We start from the raw sequence: 16,525 nt of genomic DNA, 5'->3' as shown, positions 1-16,525 counted from the left end.
ATGGAACCATAAACAATATGCTCATATGCATATTGAAATTGATTTAAGAAGGGATTTCTTCAGGGTCAGTACGGACATGGGAGTATTGTGATAAGATAGACGTTGCAAAATTTGAACCCATCTTTACAACTATTGGATGGGTTGCCTTGTTCTTTTGTAAAGACATTCATGGTGCCCAGAGGATGAATCCTGATTACTTTGTTAATTCCCTGACTTTTTGTCTAGGGTCACCATCTGGTTGACAATTGTGTCTTTGACTGCAACATCTCAATAACTATTTGATGGATTGACTTTGGGAGTTTGTACAGACATTCATGGTGCCCAGAGGATGTAGCAATGTTGGTGGTCCTCTGACTTTCCATCCAGCGTCATCATCGGGCATTAATTTAAATTTGTACAATACGCAGACTTGTAATCAAATAACTGCAGAACTACTAAAACCCAGTGTTAATTAGTAAATGCTAACATGCTAACCTGACAAGAAGAATTTAGTGTTGCTGTTTTTCTTAAACAGATTAAAACATCTGAAACATTCAAATTACAATTAAAGTTCAACCCATTAAACAAATTAATAGTGCAAATAACTGCACAGACTGTATATATATTGGTCTTTTAAGGGACGCAATATGAATATAAAATCTATTTTTTTATATAACGCCATATACAGTAACTTATATGACAAAGATATATTCATTATATCACAGAGAGGATAAATCTGACATCAACTTTGAAAACCCCTGCAGTGGCAAAAAATGTTTTTATTTTAGTTGGTAAGGAGAAGTGGAGCAGCCAATATTCTTACACTGTGATCACACATTTGGCATATTTTGCCATAAATGAATGCGCTACTGCATTTCGCATGGGGGAAAACGTCCCATGCTCCTTAGCAACATCTGGGAATGATAGCCCATGTAACATTTGTGACACTGAGGTAGAACAGAGGTTTGATATAGTCCCAGAAAAAATGATTCTTTCTCCTGTTGGCCTTTTGCTTACCAACACAGTGCAGAGTATTTGGCTTTACCGAAAGCGGCACATAAATCACCAAATAATCAATCCTTTTTCTCTGTCACAGTATTATGGATTTTCACCGGACTCTGAAGACCCCGGGTTCTTATTGCTTTGGGGTGTTTGCTGTCTTCTGGGACACCTGTGGGGAAAGGAGGGTAAATCATCAGTGTGAGGGACCGAGCTCGGTGGAATCACAGGTGGGTTTTCAAAAAATATAATGTTCTCACAAAATCTCTTGTAGCAGAAACTTGGTACGTTCCAATTCAGCCACTTCCTGCATTTAGAGCTTCTGCCTCAGGGGGTGTATATTTTGCTCCAGTCTGCCAGGATGTCCCTCCAGCAGCAGCAACCAGCAAAGGAACCCTCAACAGTGGTATCTAAAAAAGATGTTTAAACGACTTAAGGCAGAAAAAGTAAAGTGTGACCATACAGAAGTTAACTAAATTTCTGCACTAGAAATTATGATGCGATCGGAATTGGGGCAAAAATTATATTTGTTCCCTTTATTTTCTGCTGATCTGATCCGTGACTCAAAACCGTGATACAATCCCAACCGTGGGTTTTGTTATCCGTTTTACCCGTGTACTGTTTATAAGAAGTGGACGATGTCATTTTGACGTCACCAATTGGTTTGTGGACTGCTGTTTTGAAGCCTTGAGTTCATCAATTTGGCTGCAGCCATTTTGGATTACAGCCATCGCCATCTCTGCTTTTTGCAACCAGTGAATGTAAGTGACCATATTTGGACTTTGGAGGAGTGACGTAGGGATACCGTATACGGTTCTCTAAAGCATACTCTGCTTTATGGTCTATTTTACTCTAAATGGACCATAATTTACTCAATGAACATCATGATGTATTTAATAAGACTTGAAACAAGTCATGATTGCGGTACGGAGTTCACAGTTAAAGGTGCTATATAAATAAAGTTATTATAATTATTACTCGTCAGAACCGGAGGTTGCCGCCTGGTTTTATCCCTAATGTGCATGAGGTCAAAAGGTAAAAAAAAACTGAATTAAGAACTAGATTGTGTTACTTATAGATAACTATAGTGTGCAGGAGGGTTACGACATTTATATCAGTCGTGTGGCAGCAGGTGCAGCCATCACAGCTCTACCAAATACTAGACTATTGGGATGTCTCCTGTTAACTGAGGATTAACAGCTCCTTCCTGTATCTCTACATCTCCGTCAGATTTGACTTCCCCTTCTCCCCAACCATTCTAACAGAGGATGAAGTGGCAGTAAAGTTGCTGCCCTCGTGCTACCTGGTTGTCGATGCACCTGAACTGCCAGGTCCAGCGCGTGTTGTAGAGGAAAGGTCGGAGGTCAAAGCGGTTGTCGTCGGGACTGTAGCTCTCGGCATGGTAGGACGGCGTCACCGTGGTCATCTTGTGGCGGTTCATCGAGTACATCCGGAAGAAGTGCTTCACCTTCTGGGCCACCTGGGGAGAGACGACGACACGCTGATTATTTCTAGATAAAAGTCTTAAACCGCTGCTAAACGCACAATAATCACTATCGCTTTTCAAAAGACACATTTTCAAATGTTTCAATGTAGATTGGCTGAAATCTCATTCAACTTTAAAGCACATCACATCATCGTCAGACTTTAGAGCTGTCACCGCGTTAACGTTAGCTAAAGCTAAAGTGCACAGCTGTTAACTGAACTATTAGGAGTTAACAACCCGATATCAATCAGGGCTGTTACAATATTACATTTTCACTACACGATTATTGTGGCCAAAATAATTCACGATAAGTTATAATATAAATATCTATGGAAAATATGATTAAATAAAAAATGCTGTTAGTGATTTTGGCAAATTTATTACGCTCTAAATACAAATGTAAGGAGGTGGAAAGAGAGTCTGTAACCTTAACTATATAAATGATTATGAAGGAGTTGGATTATTTACATAATATTACCATATGTGTATCGTCAACACAATATCAATGTTTGATTTTTCAAATATCACGGTTATTGCAACACCCTTAGACGTGACTCAAAATAGTTTTTACGAATTGTTCAGCCGGAAAATAATCTAAAATACAAACAAACGAAATTCCTGTCAATGATGTCATAATAGATCTGTTGAAAATCCTGCTTCCATACATAGCCATAGAAAAATGCAGAGCAGACACTTTCAGGCCGAGTTTAGTTAAAAAAAGGACACCACATTATTCCTCTAGTGGAGGATTACACTCTCTGGCAGACTAGCAGAAAAATGTTCCACACTCCAAAAAAAGAGCTGACCTCTGCAGGTGAGAGCGTGTCCTTCCACGTGTGAATGAGCTTACAGAACATGCTGAAGGGGCCGCACTTTGAGATCTTCCTCAGCCGTCCAATCACAGATAACTCAGAGTAGGTCATCCCCATGTCTGCCTGAGGAGAAAAACAAAAATCTCAATAAAATAATATCTAATCAAATCCTTAAAACAATCGCAATACTTATTGATTCAATACCCAAGTATTGTCCCAGCCCTAGCAGAGACAACAGTCTTTTCTTGTGAAAGCATAGAGGCATTTAGAGCCTATATACTTTAATTTGTACACATATAGTTTGAAACTCTACCTGCACAAATATTACTGGTTAATATCTTAACAATATTAATATTAACTAGAGACCACCATCACATCAGCCTCTTCGCTAAATCAGGCCAGGGATATAAAGTGGTGGGGGGGCAACAACCCCATCCCCACTTCCTGCCCCCATACTTACATGCTCTTGCTTGGACCACGTCCATCTTTGAACTCTGCCTTCTTTTCTTACCTCATCTGTTTGAGACACCTGTCCATCTGTCAGCGGCTCCAGCTCAGCTGTGGGCGGAGCAGACAGGATGCTGCAGAGGAAACCAAAACCACAGAAGCTTTGTTTGTATGACAGTTTGTATGAAACAATGACTAGTGCACCAATGACTAGTGCACCAAACCTAATATATATATATATATATATATATATATATGTATGCAATATAAAAATGTTTTAATGTGCTGCAGTTTGTATATGTAGAAAATGTTTATTGCCAATTATTTAAAAGTAACTATTCTGTTGTGTTAGGTTCATTTCCCATAGATCTTGGTGCTACTTTCACTTCTACCTCTGAAGATTTTGTGTTTAGTTAGGAGGGTAAAATACAGGAGTTGATTTCAGCTTCAACCCTTTACTCCTTTCGTTCTTTCAAGTGTCTGTGTTCTGAATGCTAACAGGTACATTACCCGACAGTTCAATCTCCCCAAATGTCTGTGAGCTGACCTCACCCTCTCAGAGCGGTGAGCTGGAACTGCTCGACACAGTAGAGCAGGAAGCTCTTCAGGTCCGTCTTGCTGATGCCTCCTATTGGGTTGATGTCGGCACTGGAGCAGTCGTACTTCGTGAAATACCCTGTCAAACTGAGCAGGAAAGGTTGTTGTCATTTTTTTCCAATACGAAAACATTTTTCTTTCGGTAGTTGCACTGCTTTAGCTGCATTCAATCGTTTTACTCAGCAAAATAATCTTTGCAAATGAACACCACTTTTCGACTTCTCAAAGCAATCTCGACAACGCCCAGACTGCACAACGCCTTGGGAACGACCTATCAATCACAAGCTAGCCACGCCCTAAAGCATACCCTGCTTTATGGCCTGTTTTACGCCAAATAGGACCATCATTTACTAAATGAACATCATGCTGTATTGCCGAAGACTTGAAACTAGAGATTGAGACCATAAACTCATGTTTACAATGTTTGAGATAATATATCAAGAGAGAAGTAGAGTCATATTCTCTTTGACTTCTATACAATTAGTCTTCTTTCTGCAACCATAGGAGTCGCCCCCTGATGGCCATTAGAAAGAATGCAAGCTTAGGCACTCACACATTGGCTTCACATTTCAGAACCAGTGGGTTGCCGCCTGCTTAAGAACAGGTAAAAACTAGAATAACCGCCTGCGCCAACCTGTTATGTTGCAGTTTACATCGATGTCTGTCCAAAGTTTCATCACTTCATTATTGAGATGTATCTATGTTCCCTATGAAACAACTGCAAACTATTAATACCTCTCATCTACGTTGGCTGAGCCCAGCACCAGCAATCCACCTGGCTTCCCCCGAGCCCACAGACTCAGTTGGGCAAACAGGTAGGCCAGGACCATCCTGACTCGGGCCTGGGAGCACACACACACAAACAAACAAACACAAAGACACACACAAACAGGAAGTGAATACAACACTGCCTGCAGCAGTGATAAAAACTAGCATAAAACCACCATGATGACCCAAAGACAGAGTGTGAGTGTGACTGAGTGTCTAACCTGTACATTCTGCAGAGCAAGGTTTTCTCTGTGGCTTCCTCCGTTGGCGCGAAACTGAGGCCACCTTCCAGTAACCACTGAGAAGATACCCAGAATGCCTTTCACCGCCATATCGATGTTAATATTCATGTGTGTGCTAAAGACAAAGAGATAAATGACAATGCATGAAATACTTTTTTTTCAAAGCAGTTTAAAGGACAATAACTATAGAAAAGAAAACAGACTAGATAGCACTGTAAAACTTACTTTTCTGGGTTTAAAATAAATAAGGATAACGATACTATGGCCTATATTCATGATTATTTTACCACAGAACTACAGGGCCATTGTCCTATCCTGCTGTACAATATTTTTTCACACAGTCTTTATTAAATTAATTAATTCTTATACTACTCTATTCTTTTGTATTTGGTTCTCTTACCTTTATTATATATATATTTAACATTTAACATGTATATCACAGACTATTTGTAAATATTGAAAAAGTTTAAACAAAATATATTCAAAATGTCAAACTGTTTCTTTAACATATATACCAATATAATACATCTGTCATAAGCTCAAGTTGGCAAACAATATCAGCCATGCCCTAAGGATCAGTTTCTTCCTTGGTTCATGAATTTAGAGTTTGATTTCTTTGATAATCTCTTGACACGTTCCGTTTATACTGTATACTGTATGATATGCTAGTGATGTGAGTATTTCATTATTCTTTATTGTCAAACTGCATGTGTGTTTTTATTTTTTACATACCGTATTATTTTCTATTTTTCTTCCAGTTTGCTTTACTTTTTTCCCCCATTGCATACAATTCTCATAGCTACATAATATGTCTTCAAAAATGTCCTTTTATCACAATCTGGCCTCATGACTGTGATTGTGGTATTATTAGCCTGCCTTTGCATTTCTTATTTTCCATTTTTCATGTGCTGCATTGTGCTATTGTTTTACTTGATTCTTTAACTCTTCAAACAAAAGCCCTTCAGGTTGAACCCCGCCTACCTGCCGATCTGATTGGCCAGGCCTTTGGCCCTGCTGCATGTGTCCTCTGAGGAGTTTTCGCTGGCCATGTAGCAGGTGGTGAAGATGTGACCACACAGCTCCCTGGGGTGCTGGGGACGGTAGGAGTCATCCCCTACCACTCTGCGAACATCCTCCAGTACCTGGCTGTCTGATAGACATGGAGAAGAGAGAAAAAAGAGGAGGGGGACGGGAAAAGAAAAGAAGACTTTTTTGAACTTCTGTTTTGTGAGAATGAAGAGAAACAGGAAAGTCTGGAAAGTGAAGAGGTTGGCATGTAACCCAGATCCAAGGCTGGATTCCCAGGTTTGTAAAAACATCATTCAATTCATCCTCTTATAATATTTATAATATAATAATTATATTAACCATGCTGATTTCCAAAATATACTGCTATATTACTTTTTTCATTGCCACAATCTCATTAAAATCAATAGTGTATTAGTAAGTCGCTCAACGCTTTCCTTGCTTACCAAGCTTGTTTGTGTCTCTTAACACAAAGCCCAGACCTCACAAATACATTGTTTCATTTTTAAATACTTTAAACAGTGAGTCATTGTAGCTTTTAACAGAAGTTACTCAAACAAGACAAATTAGGTTAGGTTAATTTGTTGGGGACTATTTTCAGCAGGGCATTAATCCACATTTGGTGCTCCAGTGAGTATTTGTGGCGGCAGGATGGTGTTTGTGGGATTGAGTCAAATTAAACTACAATGTGTGTATTCATGGTATTGAAAGAACATGTCATCCAGTGCAAAAGTTTGGCTTTGATCCACACACAATACTTGTTAGTAGAAACATATATTGCTGGATTTGGTTTTGACATTTGTTGAGAACATGGAAAACATAGGATATTACCACCCTTATGCCTGAACAAGAGCATGTGTCAAAAGTCACATTGAGATAATTGATGTGTTTCACTCACTGCCGTCCTCTATCGCCTGGCACAGCAGCGCGCACATTGAGTGGACAATGCAGGCGGTGGAGGAGCTGTCGACTCCTCCACTCAGAGGCAACAGGAAACCAGCCTGGGACACAAATCAGAAGCATCACGAACACCAAAGTCAAAATTCAATAGCTTCTTCATTTCAGTTATTTCACATTTCACATTAGCAGAGTACAATAAAACATCATTAACTAGCATTAGCACTTCTGTGGTACCCTAGCTACTACAGGTATACTGAATGTATACTCATGCTGCTTTTGCTTTTTAATGATCGTGACAGTGAATAAAGACTTTGCTTTACAGGAACAGTGTGGTTCCTTAATTTCATTGTCTTCTGTCACGATCGCCAGGTGATGTGGTGCTTTTACTCTGTGATCTGTAGGCTTTATTATTCTATCTTTTTAACCTTTTTTACGTTCTGGATATATCCTTCAAACAGATATTGTAGACCCTTCTGTCTGCGTCGCTCTCAAATCACTTTGTTGTTTTCCCGGATAATTAGACATTTCTTCCGGGAGTGCAGTTAGTGACAGTGTGGGCCCCATGGGAGCTCTGACAACTTGATGGAGTAGCAGCGGGGGCGGGGCTTAGAGAAGGGTCAACTGAGACACACTGTTAAACATAGTGCTGCGTGTTTGTGTGTTCCTCCTCACCTGTCCACTTCTCCTTAGGTAGTCCCACAGCCAGCAGGCCGGCCCTAGACTGAACAACACAGGTGACAACTGCTGTTGTGATTTCTGCACTGGGTTTCTTTAACTGGTTTTCTGCTAAGACAAAAATACTTATTTTGTACCAAATGAAATGTATGCATTTGTACCTGATCTCTTCCTCTGGTGAATGGAAGTGCCATGTTATTGGCTGGTGGGTAGGGAGGTAGATATCGTCACCACTTGATAAAGAAAAGTCAACTTTGACCCTGTGGCAAGGTTTGGGTTCACTTTCCTACAACAGAGAAGTATGAGAGGGAGAGGAAAAGAAAAACCATGAAACCAAAACATTGAGTTAAAATGGGCTAAAAAGCTCTGTAAAAAGCTGAGGGGAGCTGCAGAGTGGGCTGGTATTTCCCCTGGGGTTTGTCAAAACGAGTGACCCCTTTCATACCACACATGGACAATTGGCCCATGTTAACATAAAGATGTAGATTTTTGCAGATTTTATTGTCTTCAGGCTTTGTTCAAGTGTTGAGTGGTATACCTTTGATGTTACGTTAATTTATTGTTTGAGCTGTATTTTAAACATTTGAGCAATTGTGGATTGTTTGTCCTGACTCAGTTCTCTCCATTTCCAATTTAAAAAAAAAAAAAAAATTATGATTTGAGACTTGACCTCTAATGGCAAGAGATCTTATATGGGCCGAACTTATCTGAGATTTGTGTCTCAAGAGGAGCAGACTTGCTCATGGGTCTTTAAAGAGAGAGGCACCTACATCATGAAAGCAAGACCCCAGAGCAGCCTCTGTTCCAGTCTCATTAGCTGTAATGTGTGACATACAAGAGTCTGGCCTGCTATATCTCCTGGGGTCACTCAACTGTTGAAAGAGACACACCTTACATACTATACAGCCAAGGCTTTTAAACATATTACAATTAGCTTACAATGTGTTCTCATAGGTGATTATGGGGCCACAGGCCACTGAGTAATGCAGTAAAAACAATAACTTCTCCTAAAATATTTCTCTTGTACTTCCATAAAGCTTATTGTTCAGATTTTACATAAAGGGTAACTTTGCTGTATTTCAGAACCCTGCCAATAGGGGATGCTAAGAGGGATGCAATGTAATCGCTCGGGGCAACACCTCACTGTCAATGTGCGTCCACTAAAAGTGTCTGTGTTTTGCCACTGAGAGGCTCAGGTTGGTATTGTAAGTGTCTGGAGTCTGCAGAAAACCTTAAGAACAAATACAATTGCTTTGAAATCAGAAGTGAAAAACTGGGCAAGGCAACATAGGCTAATAGAGTAGTACAGGAATGAGTCCTAAAACCCAGAAATGAGTCAGCAAATTTCCACTTTGGGTTCCCTTGTCTCAAAGTCAATTGAGTTTTTGGTCAGATGCCTGAAATAAGGTCTTCGGTTAATACAAGCTTAAGAGATTTTAAGTTTTTTTTAAGCTTTTTAAGCTTTTGCGTGTCTTAATAGAAGTGATGGAAGGCAATAATGAGTAAAAGCAAAACAAAAAGCAATTAGCCATAACTCAGCAACTTTGTACATGACAGAGTTTGAAGGGTGGTGCTGTCTCACCATGTTCGGCTGGCACACTTCTCCTCTGTAGCTCCGCACATCCTCAAGGTCAAGAGTGGCTGTAATCACCTCCTACAACACACACACACACACTTTTGTGACTTTGGGGACATTAGATTGACTTACATTCATTTCCTGGAGACTTACCCTAGCCCCAACCTTAACCAACACTTGCCTAACCCTAACCGTGGCCTTAACCACCAACCGAAAAATCTGCTTTTTACACATTGGGGAACACATAAACCACAACCTAAACACTTAACATGTTTCTGTGACTTTGGGGACATTAGATTGACTTACATTCATTTCCTGGAGACTTACCCTAACCATTACTGCTACCAGCCTAAACCCTAACCCTTACCTAACCTTAACCTTAACCTAAACCACAACCTAAATCTTAACCATTACCCAAACCTTAAGATTAAACTAAACCTTAAACATAAAATGTAATGATTAAACGTTAACTTAAACCTAAACCCATATCTTTGTCCTCAACCTAAAACTAACCTTACCCCAACATCCACTATGTGACTGTGTAACAGATTTTTGTCCCTAAAATACGGGTAGAACACGCCCACACACACACACACACAAAGATCACTCTGTGACAAAGGAATGCTGCTGCCAGCTGTATTATTGCAGGACCTGCTCTGCATCACTTACCCAATGGACCCGTAAACAGGAAACACCAAACCAATTATTTTGTCCACGCCTACAGTAATGTCACTTCACACTTCTCGGTTACGGTTTTTAACTATATAAAGACTTATTTGAAGGTAGATTTTGAGCCGGGTCTGATTCTTTTCACAACCATACCTACCACATCATCGAGTGAGAACTGTGCTCCCTGTGCCACGATGTCTCCGTTGATGGCCACCATGGCACAACCGTCATAGTAGACACGGTCTCCATCACAGCCCCTCTGGTTGGAATACAGGTAGATACCGCCACTCTGCAACACACCAACGATACACTGTATGCAGCACTTACTTTAGCCAAACCTCTGACTTGTGCTAAGAACACAGGATGATACGGACCCACTATGTCCTGTCTTAGTAGTGCAGCGCTGCCCTCTGGTGATCTCTGTTTTGTATTGTCAATGTGAGTATCGGTGGGTACCAAAATAATACAAAAACCATCATAAAGTTTATTATAAGTTTCTGGTCGAAAGTTTATTATAAGTTTCAGTTTCTCATTTTTTTCTGACAAATATTAGAAATTGGGATTTTTTTCAATAACTGAGAATCAAACTCTGGACCAGTATTTGTCTTTTACATAGTCTACCACAACATATGTTTCTACCAAGCATATTCACAAATTTCCCTGCTTTTATGTGAATAAACAAGCAAATGTTTGAGGACTCTTGGGATGCACCGATATAGGTGCCAATATCAGGCCAATATCTTGATCAGGTATCTGTGACAACAGGGCCAATCTAAGAAATGATATTCTATATGTACATACCATGTACAGTACATAGTTTAATTCCTGCTTAATTTTTTATCAATTTGTCGCTGCATTAAAACGGTGTAGGATTTTAATAATAAATAATAATTCAGCAAATAAATTACTCATAAAAGCAACGTTTGAATCAGGCCTGATGTTGCCATACAGAAATGATGATTAAGAATGATACCAGTCTCCTCCTAACAGTGAGGCATATAGCTCATTAATTAAACACGGGTATAGGATCCGTATTCGATATAGACCGTTATCAAAAGCCCATGTATCGCCATCTGTATCATGACTGCAAACATCAGATTGGTGCATCCCTAGTGGACTCCTGGAAGAACCAAACAATCCGCCGGCGGCTTTTAAAGTCATGTTTTCTTTTCAAAAAATTGCTGAAGTTACACCATTTATCATGGCCAGAAACTGTGGGAATTTAAATTATTGTCAGCTTTTCAAATACCCTCCAATCCTTGAACAAATGCTTGAAGAACATCAGTAAAAATAACCAAAAGCTAAGCTTAAATTTGTGATTTTTCATCAAAACCAGTATATTCTAAGTTTGTCATTTTGAATATCACTCCAAAATAAACAGTTTTTACTCAACAGATCCTACATAAAGCATTAAACTCTGTGCTCCCCAGTTTGACTGGGAAGCCATGAATGTCTCGCCTGTTCAAACAGAGCAGAGAGGAAAGAACAAGAGAGGTTTTAAAAATGTTAATAGGTCAATATGTATAGCAAGAGAAGCCCCCATTTTTTCCATTATTGGTAACACATGTGGGCCCTTGGAGAAATGTTATATAGATTATATAGATTTTTTTTTTGTGATTAATGGCATTATAACTTTGATATACTACACAAAAGAAATTTGTGAGTTCCCGTTACCTCGACCAGTGATTTTGCTGTTTCCATGGAGGTGCAGGAGTGAAAAACAAGGCCTTAGTGAGTAAAATGTAGCAGGAGAAAAAAATGCCTTGACACTGGGCCTCTTTGGGTTAAGAGGGTTAAAGTGTACCTTGATGGTGGCCGACTTGACCAGGTTGACTCGTAGGTCAGCTTTGCGGAGCTCGTGGTGGCTGGCAGACGAATTAGTAAAGATTTCAACCCCATCCAGGCCCATCTGAATATGCGGGCTGACGAAAAGAGATTAAAGAAAAAAAAAAGGTTCAGTCATCAGGAGGTTTGGATTGTATCAGTCAGTACACAGACATCTACAACACCCATGCAATGCACCCTTATTTGATCCTCTGTTGCTGTGCTGTACCTTTTGGGGTTCCAGAGCTCTGCACATATCTCAGTGCCAATGCAGGTGTCCTTGGTGGAAAGCACACAGTCACCGAATGGGACTGTATCCTGATGGACACAAAGCAAACCTGGTAATAAAAAACACTGACCATCTCTTTGCTAACCTTTCCATGTGGAGAAAAAAAAGGATAGTCTTAGTTTCAAAACACATGATAATAACTCTTTTTTTACCTGCCCTGTTACCTCCTGGATCATTCGGGGAAGAAAATACTCCTCCACCTGCCTTCAAGAAAAAAGGAGAAAGACTTTCATTACAATCCTTGTTATGTTTTCCAAGAGTGAAGCAAAATTACTTTAACAATATTGCATCATTGTTTTAGGCCTTGGTTCAAAGACTATTCACTTTGGGTAACTTTTAGCCTAGCTTCTACAAAAGTAAAAAAAAAAAAATACCTTTCAACAGCTCATATCGACATGCATCTTGTTTATTCAACTGCCAATGTAGAAAACTAGTCATTGTGGTTTTAGTAGCAGTGAGCATTAGATTATCATATCCTAACGTGGGTTTGAACAGGTTTGATTATTGTTCCAACTCTGGTTGATTAGCCCGCTAGCTAACAAGCTCCATCGTGTAAACAGCTTCGGAATTGTAAGAAATATTTCCTAGAATAGAGTCCTTTAAAAAGGCTGCTTCACTAATTTTGTATATTAGAAAAAACCTGTGCTACCAAAAAGGGATTTTGCTGGAATTAGCATTCTGTGAATATATACGCTTCAACGTCCACGCAGAGCGGGGTATCCTTAGGTCACAAAGGGTTACAGAGAAGCAGACTATTACACTTCACACAGGGTCAACAACATGTTGTGTGTTTATAAGTGATGACTGACCTTAACTGCCTCCAAGGTGAGAACCAGCGCAACTCTCTGTAGACCCCGGAGTTGGCCATCAGCATTTTAGGTCTGATTAGCAGTATCTTTCTACAGGATAAAAGACAAATGTTCAGTGATAAAAAAAATATATATATATGTCCAGTCAAGTTTTATAAATGCATACAATGTAAAAAAAACCAAAAAACATAATTTATGAGACTGGACTGGTGCACTGTTACACATACCTGTTGAGGAACAGGACTCGACAGTTGTAGCGCACATTATGATGCATGATGGGCCTGAGGGGAACAGGATGTTCCAAGGTTAGATTTTTCTTATGTAAATACAAACTCTCACTTCAAACTGTCTAAAACGTGGGCTGCAAATGTGAATAGTGTCCAATGCTCTGACCAATTCTTCACTTTTTTGTGATTAAAACTGAAAACATTGAGTCACAGCAATTTGTTTGTTTCTTTTCAAAATTCATGGGATACTGAAAGCCCTTTGATGTCAAACTTTACTAATGTCCAATTATCTGCACAAAACAAGGAGGCGCTCTTCCTGCAGAGAGGAGTGCTAGACTGAATACTGCTTTCGGGCTGGTCTGTCGGTTTAATGGGGATACTCACATCCCCACGTCACAGATGATGTCCTGGGTGACAGGAGACTCTAGAAGCTTCTGCAGGACCTGGAAGCTGTGGAGCAACGTGTCCGACTCATAGAAGTGGTCTGCGCAGCCATAGCCGCTGTGAAGTGAGCAAGAAAAGTGAAAGTTAAACTCTGGCAGCTTTAGCACATAATAAAGGTTCTGTTCTACATGAGCTGACAATACTGTATTGCTGCTAGTCTACTTAGCGCAAAGTATGACAATGCAAAGTGTGGATACTATCCTTGCAGTGTGAAACCTAATGAAGCTCTCGCCCTCATACCATATCTCCAGCTCTGGGCCCAGTCTGTATTTGGCTCCATGAGCTTTAGCAATCTCAATACCTGCAGAGAAACACACAGGAAGACAACAGGCAGGATTATTGTTATTTGTGCCATATGACACATACACATAATCTATTTCGACTATACATGTGAACAAACATTTTCTAAGTCTATTCAACTTTGAACTGTACTTAAGTTGATCTGAATCTGATTGTCCATGGCGGTTGCTCACCAAACTAAACATTTGTCTTTGTCAATTCAACTTTAAACTGTACTTCTGTCATCTTGTCACATGCACTCTCGTCAATGTATCGTCTTCCCTGCCGTTGTTATCATGATATGTTGTCTGACTGTGGTTATGAATGTGCTCATAATGTGTTGTCTGACTGTTGTTATGAATGTGGTCATGACGTGTTGTCTGCCTGTTGTAAATGTTGTCATTAATGTGTCGTCTGACTGTTGATATGAATGTGGTCATGATGTGTTGTCTGACTGTTGATATGAATGTGGTCATGATGTGTTGTCTGCCTGTTGATATGAATGTGGTCATGATGTGTTGTCTGACTGTTGATATGAATGTGGTCATGATGTGTTGTCTGACTGTTGATATGAATGTGGTCATGATGTGTTGTCTGACTGTTGATATGAATGTGGTCATGATGTGTTGTCTGACTGTTGATATGAATGTGGTCATGATGTGTTGTCTGACTGTTGATATGAATGTGGTCATGATGTGTTGTCTGACTGTTGATATGAATGTGGTCATGATGTGTTGTCTGACTGTTATAAATGTCACCATGATGTGTTGTCTGCCTGTTATAAATGTCATCATGATGTGTTGTCTGCCTGTTATAAATGTGTCATGATGTGTTGTCTCTGTTGATATGAATGTGGTCATGATGTGTTGTCTGCCTGTTGATATGAATGTATCATGATGTGTTGTCTGTTGAAATGAATCATGATGTGTTGTCTGCCTGTTATAAATGTCATCATGATGTGTTGTCTGCCTGTTATAAATGTCATCATGATGTGTTGTCTGCCTGTTATAAATGTCATCATGATGTGTTGTCTGCCTGTTATAAATGTCATCATGATGTGTTGTCTGCCTGTTATAAATGTCATCATGATGTGTTGTCTGCCTGTTATAAATGTCATAATGTGTTGTCTGACTGTGCTAATGAAAGTCTGGAATTGAACCCCATAGATTGCAGTTACTGTACTAGAGGTTTTCATAAATACAACATTGCACTTTCACAAAGTTAAGAGACACGTGACATGGGGGATAAAAAAAAAAAAGAGATTTAATGACCGCTGTGTGCATGGAGGAGTTTGGATAGGAAATGTATCTTTTTTCAGAGGAAATGTATCTATTAACAGACGAAATGTATCTTTTTTTCAGAGGAAATGTATCTATTGCCATGCCCCTGAGTGGCTGACCAATTAAACTTAATAAGAAAACAAGACACAGTTTGTCAGGCGCGAAGTTATACCCGTTTACACTGCACTCATCTAATATGAGGAGTTGCATAACGTCATACTGGAGCGTCTAGTGCATTTTTTGGAGGAAACAGGCTTTGCAAACATGTTGACTTAGAACCATAAAGTTACAGTCTATCTATGACATCACTGTGCAGCGACTTACTCTTCAGGATTCTCTGCAGGTTTCCGTCAAAGTCCAAAGCCCACTGATTCAACGAGCAGGCAGCGAGGCTCACTTTCCGTCCCATGGTCTTGGTACTCAGTTTGCTGCAACAAACCCTGCAAACAACAACAATGCAAATGATATGGCATGTAATGTTAAGAGTGCACGGTAATGTAGAGCTAAATACTGTTGCAATGTCTTCCACGCTGTCATAACAGTATGCAGAGTTGACCCTGCTTGGTCTGGAGAAGCGTACAGCACGCCCCCTTACTGTGTGTCTTATTCTTCTACTTCTTTTATTTTGGCACTTGTGTCGCTTTGGAGCACATCACTCCCCTCCACAGGATAAAGGAGACATTACTTCAGTCACCGTCCAATACTGTCATGGATTGCTGCCTGAAATTGTTTATTATTTTACTATTCTTTCAGAATGAAAAATGACAAATGTCTGATATTTCAAATACCAAAGCTAAATATGACTTGTATTCTTTATTAATCGGAAAAGCTGTAGTTACTGCCTCCTCCTGTTTCAGATACAAAATACATCCATCATGGAAGAAGTCTGCAATTGACTAGGTTTAAAAAAGTAAATAAAAAGATAAAAGTAAAGTAAAATCTCTGGGAGGAGAGAGTGCTAAATATGCTGCTTTTAATCAGCAGGTGACAATTTAGTGCAAAGCCAAAAATGATTGTTGTACTAAAAACGCATATAAAAACTTATATATTTATTGTCTTGTATCAAAGTTCAAATCACACATCAATGTTTTCTTCCAGTTAATTCCAAGGCCAATTTGCTGTATGTACTGTAGGGGAGAGCGGGGATGGTTGTGACAGGGCAACGTGGGACAGTGCCTTTTTTTAAGCAGGTTAGAA

The 16,525-nt window shown here is 39.6% G+C and overlaps 1 protein-coding gene across 1 annotated transcript; it reads right to left on the bottom strand.

The window, feature by feature from the left end:
- Window positions 1-94: 94 nt before the first annotated feature.
- On the bottom strand, window positions 95-15,905 carry nadsyn1 (NAD synthetase 1). The gene is made up of 22 exons (XM_054613978.1): window positions 15,653-15,905; window positions 14,010-14,070; window positions 13,710-13,826; window positions 13,326-13,379; window positions 13,099-13,188; window positions 12,442-12,493; window positions 12,230-12,318; window positions 11,981-12,098; window positions 10,334-10,465; window positions 9,514-9,585; window positions 8,093-8,217; window positions 7,929-7,977; window positions 7,255-7,357; window positions 6,312-6,480; window positions 5,310-5,445; window positions 5,056-5,162; window positions 4,276-4,407; window positions 3,788-3,857; window positions 3,271-3,399; window positions 2,282-2,458; window positions 1,239-1,388; window positions 95-1,150 (listed from the first exon to the last, which is right to left on the bottom strand). Exons 1-21 carry the CDS (start codon window positions 15,735-15,737, stop codon window positions 1,275-1,277), a joined length of 2,181 nt encoding a protein of 726 aa, XP_054469953.1. The 5' UTR covers window positions 15,738-15,905; the 3' UTR covers window positions 95-1,150; window positions 1,239-1,274.
- Between the last annotated feature and the right edge of the window lie 620 nt (window positions 15,906-16,525).

This window comes from Anoplopoma fimbria, chromosome 2, assembly GCF_027596085.1.
Source record: "Anoplopoma fimbria isolate UVic2021 breed Golden Eagle Sablefish chromosome 2, Afim_UVic_2022, whole genome shotgun sequence".
NCBI classification, from domain to species: Eukaryota; Metazoa; Chordata; class Actinopteri; order Perciformes; family Anoplopomatidae; genus Anoplopoma; species Anoplopoma fimbria.
The sequence above is the reverse complement of the archived record's forward strand: the minus strand, read 5'-3'. Positions and strand labels throughout refer to the sequence as shown.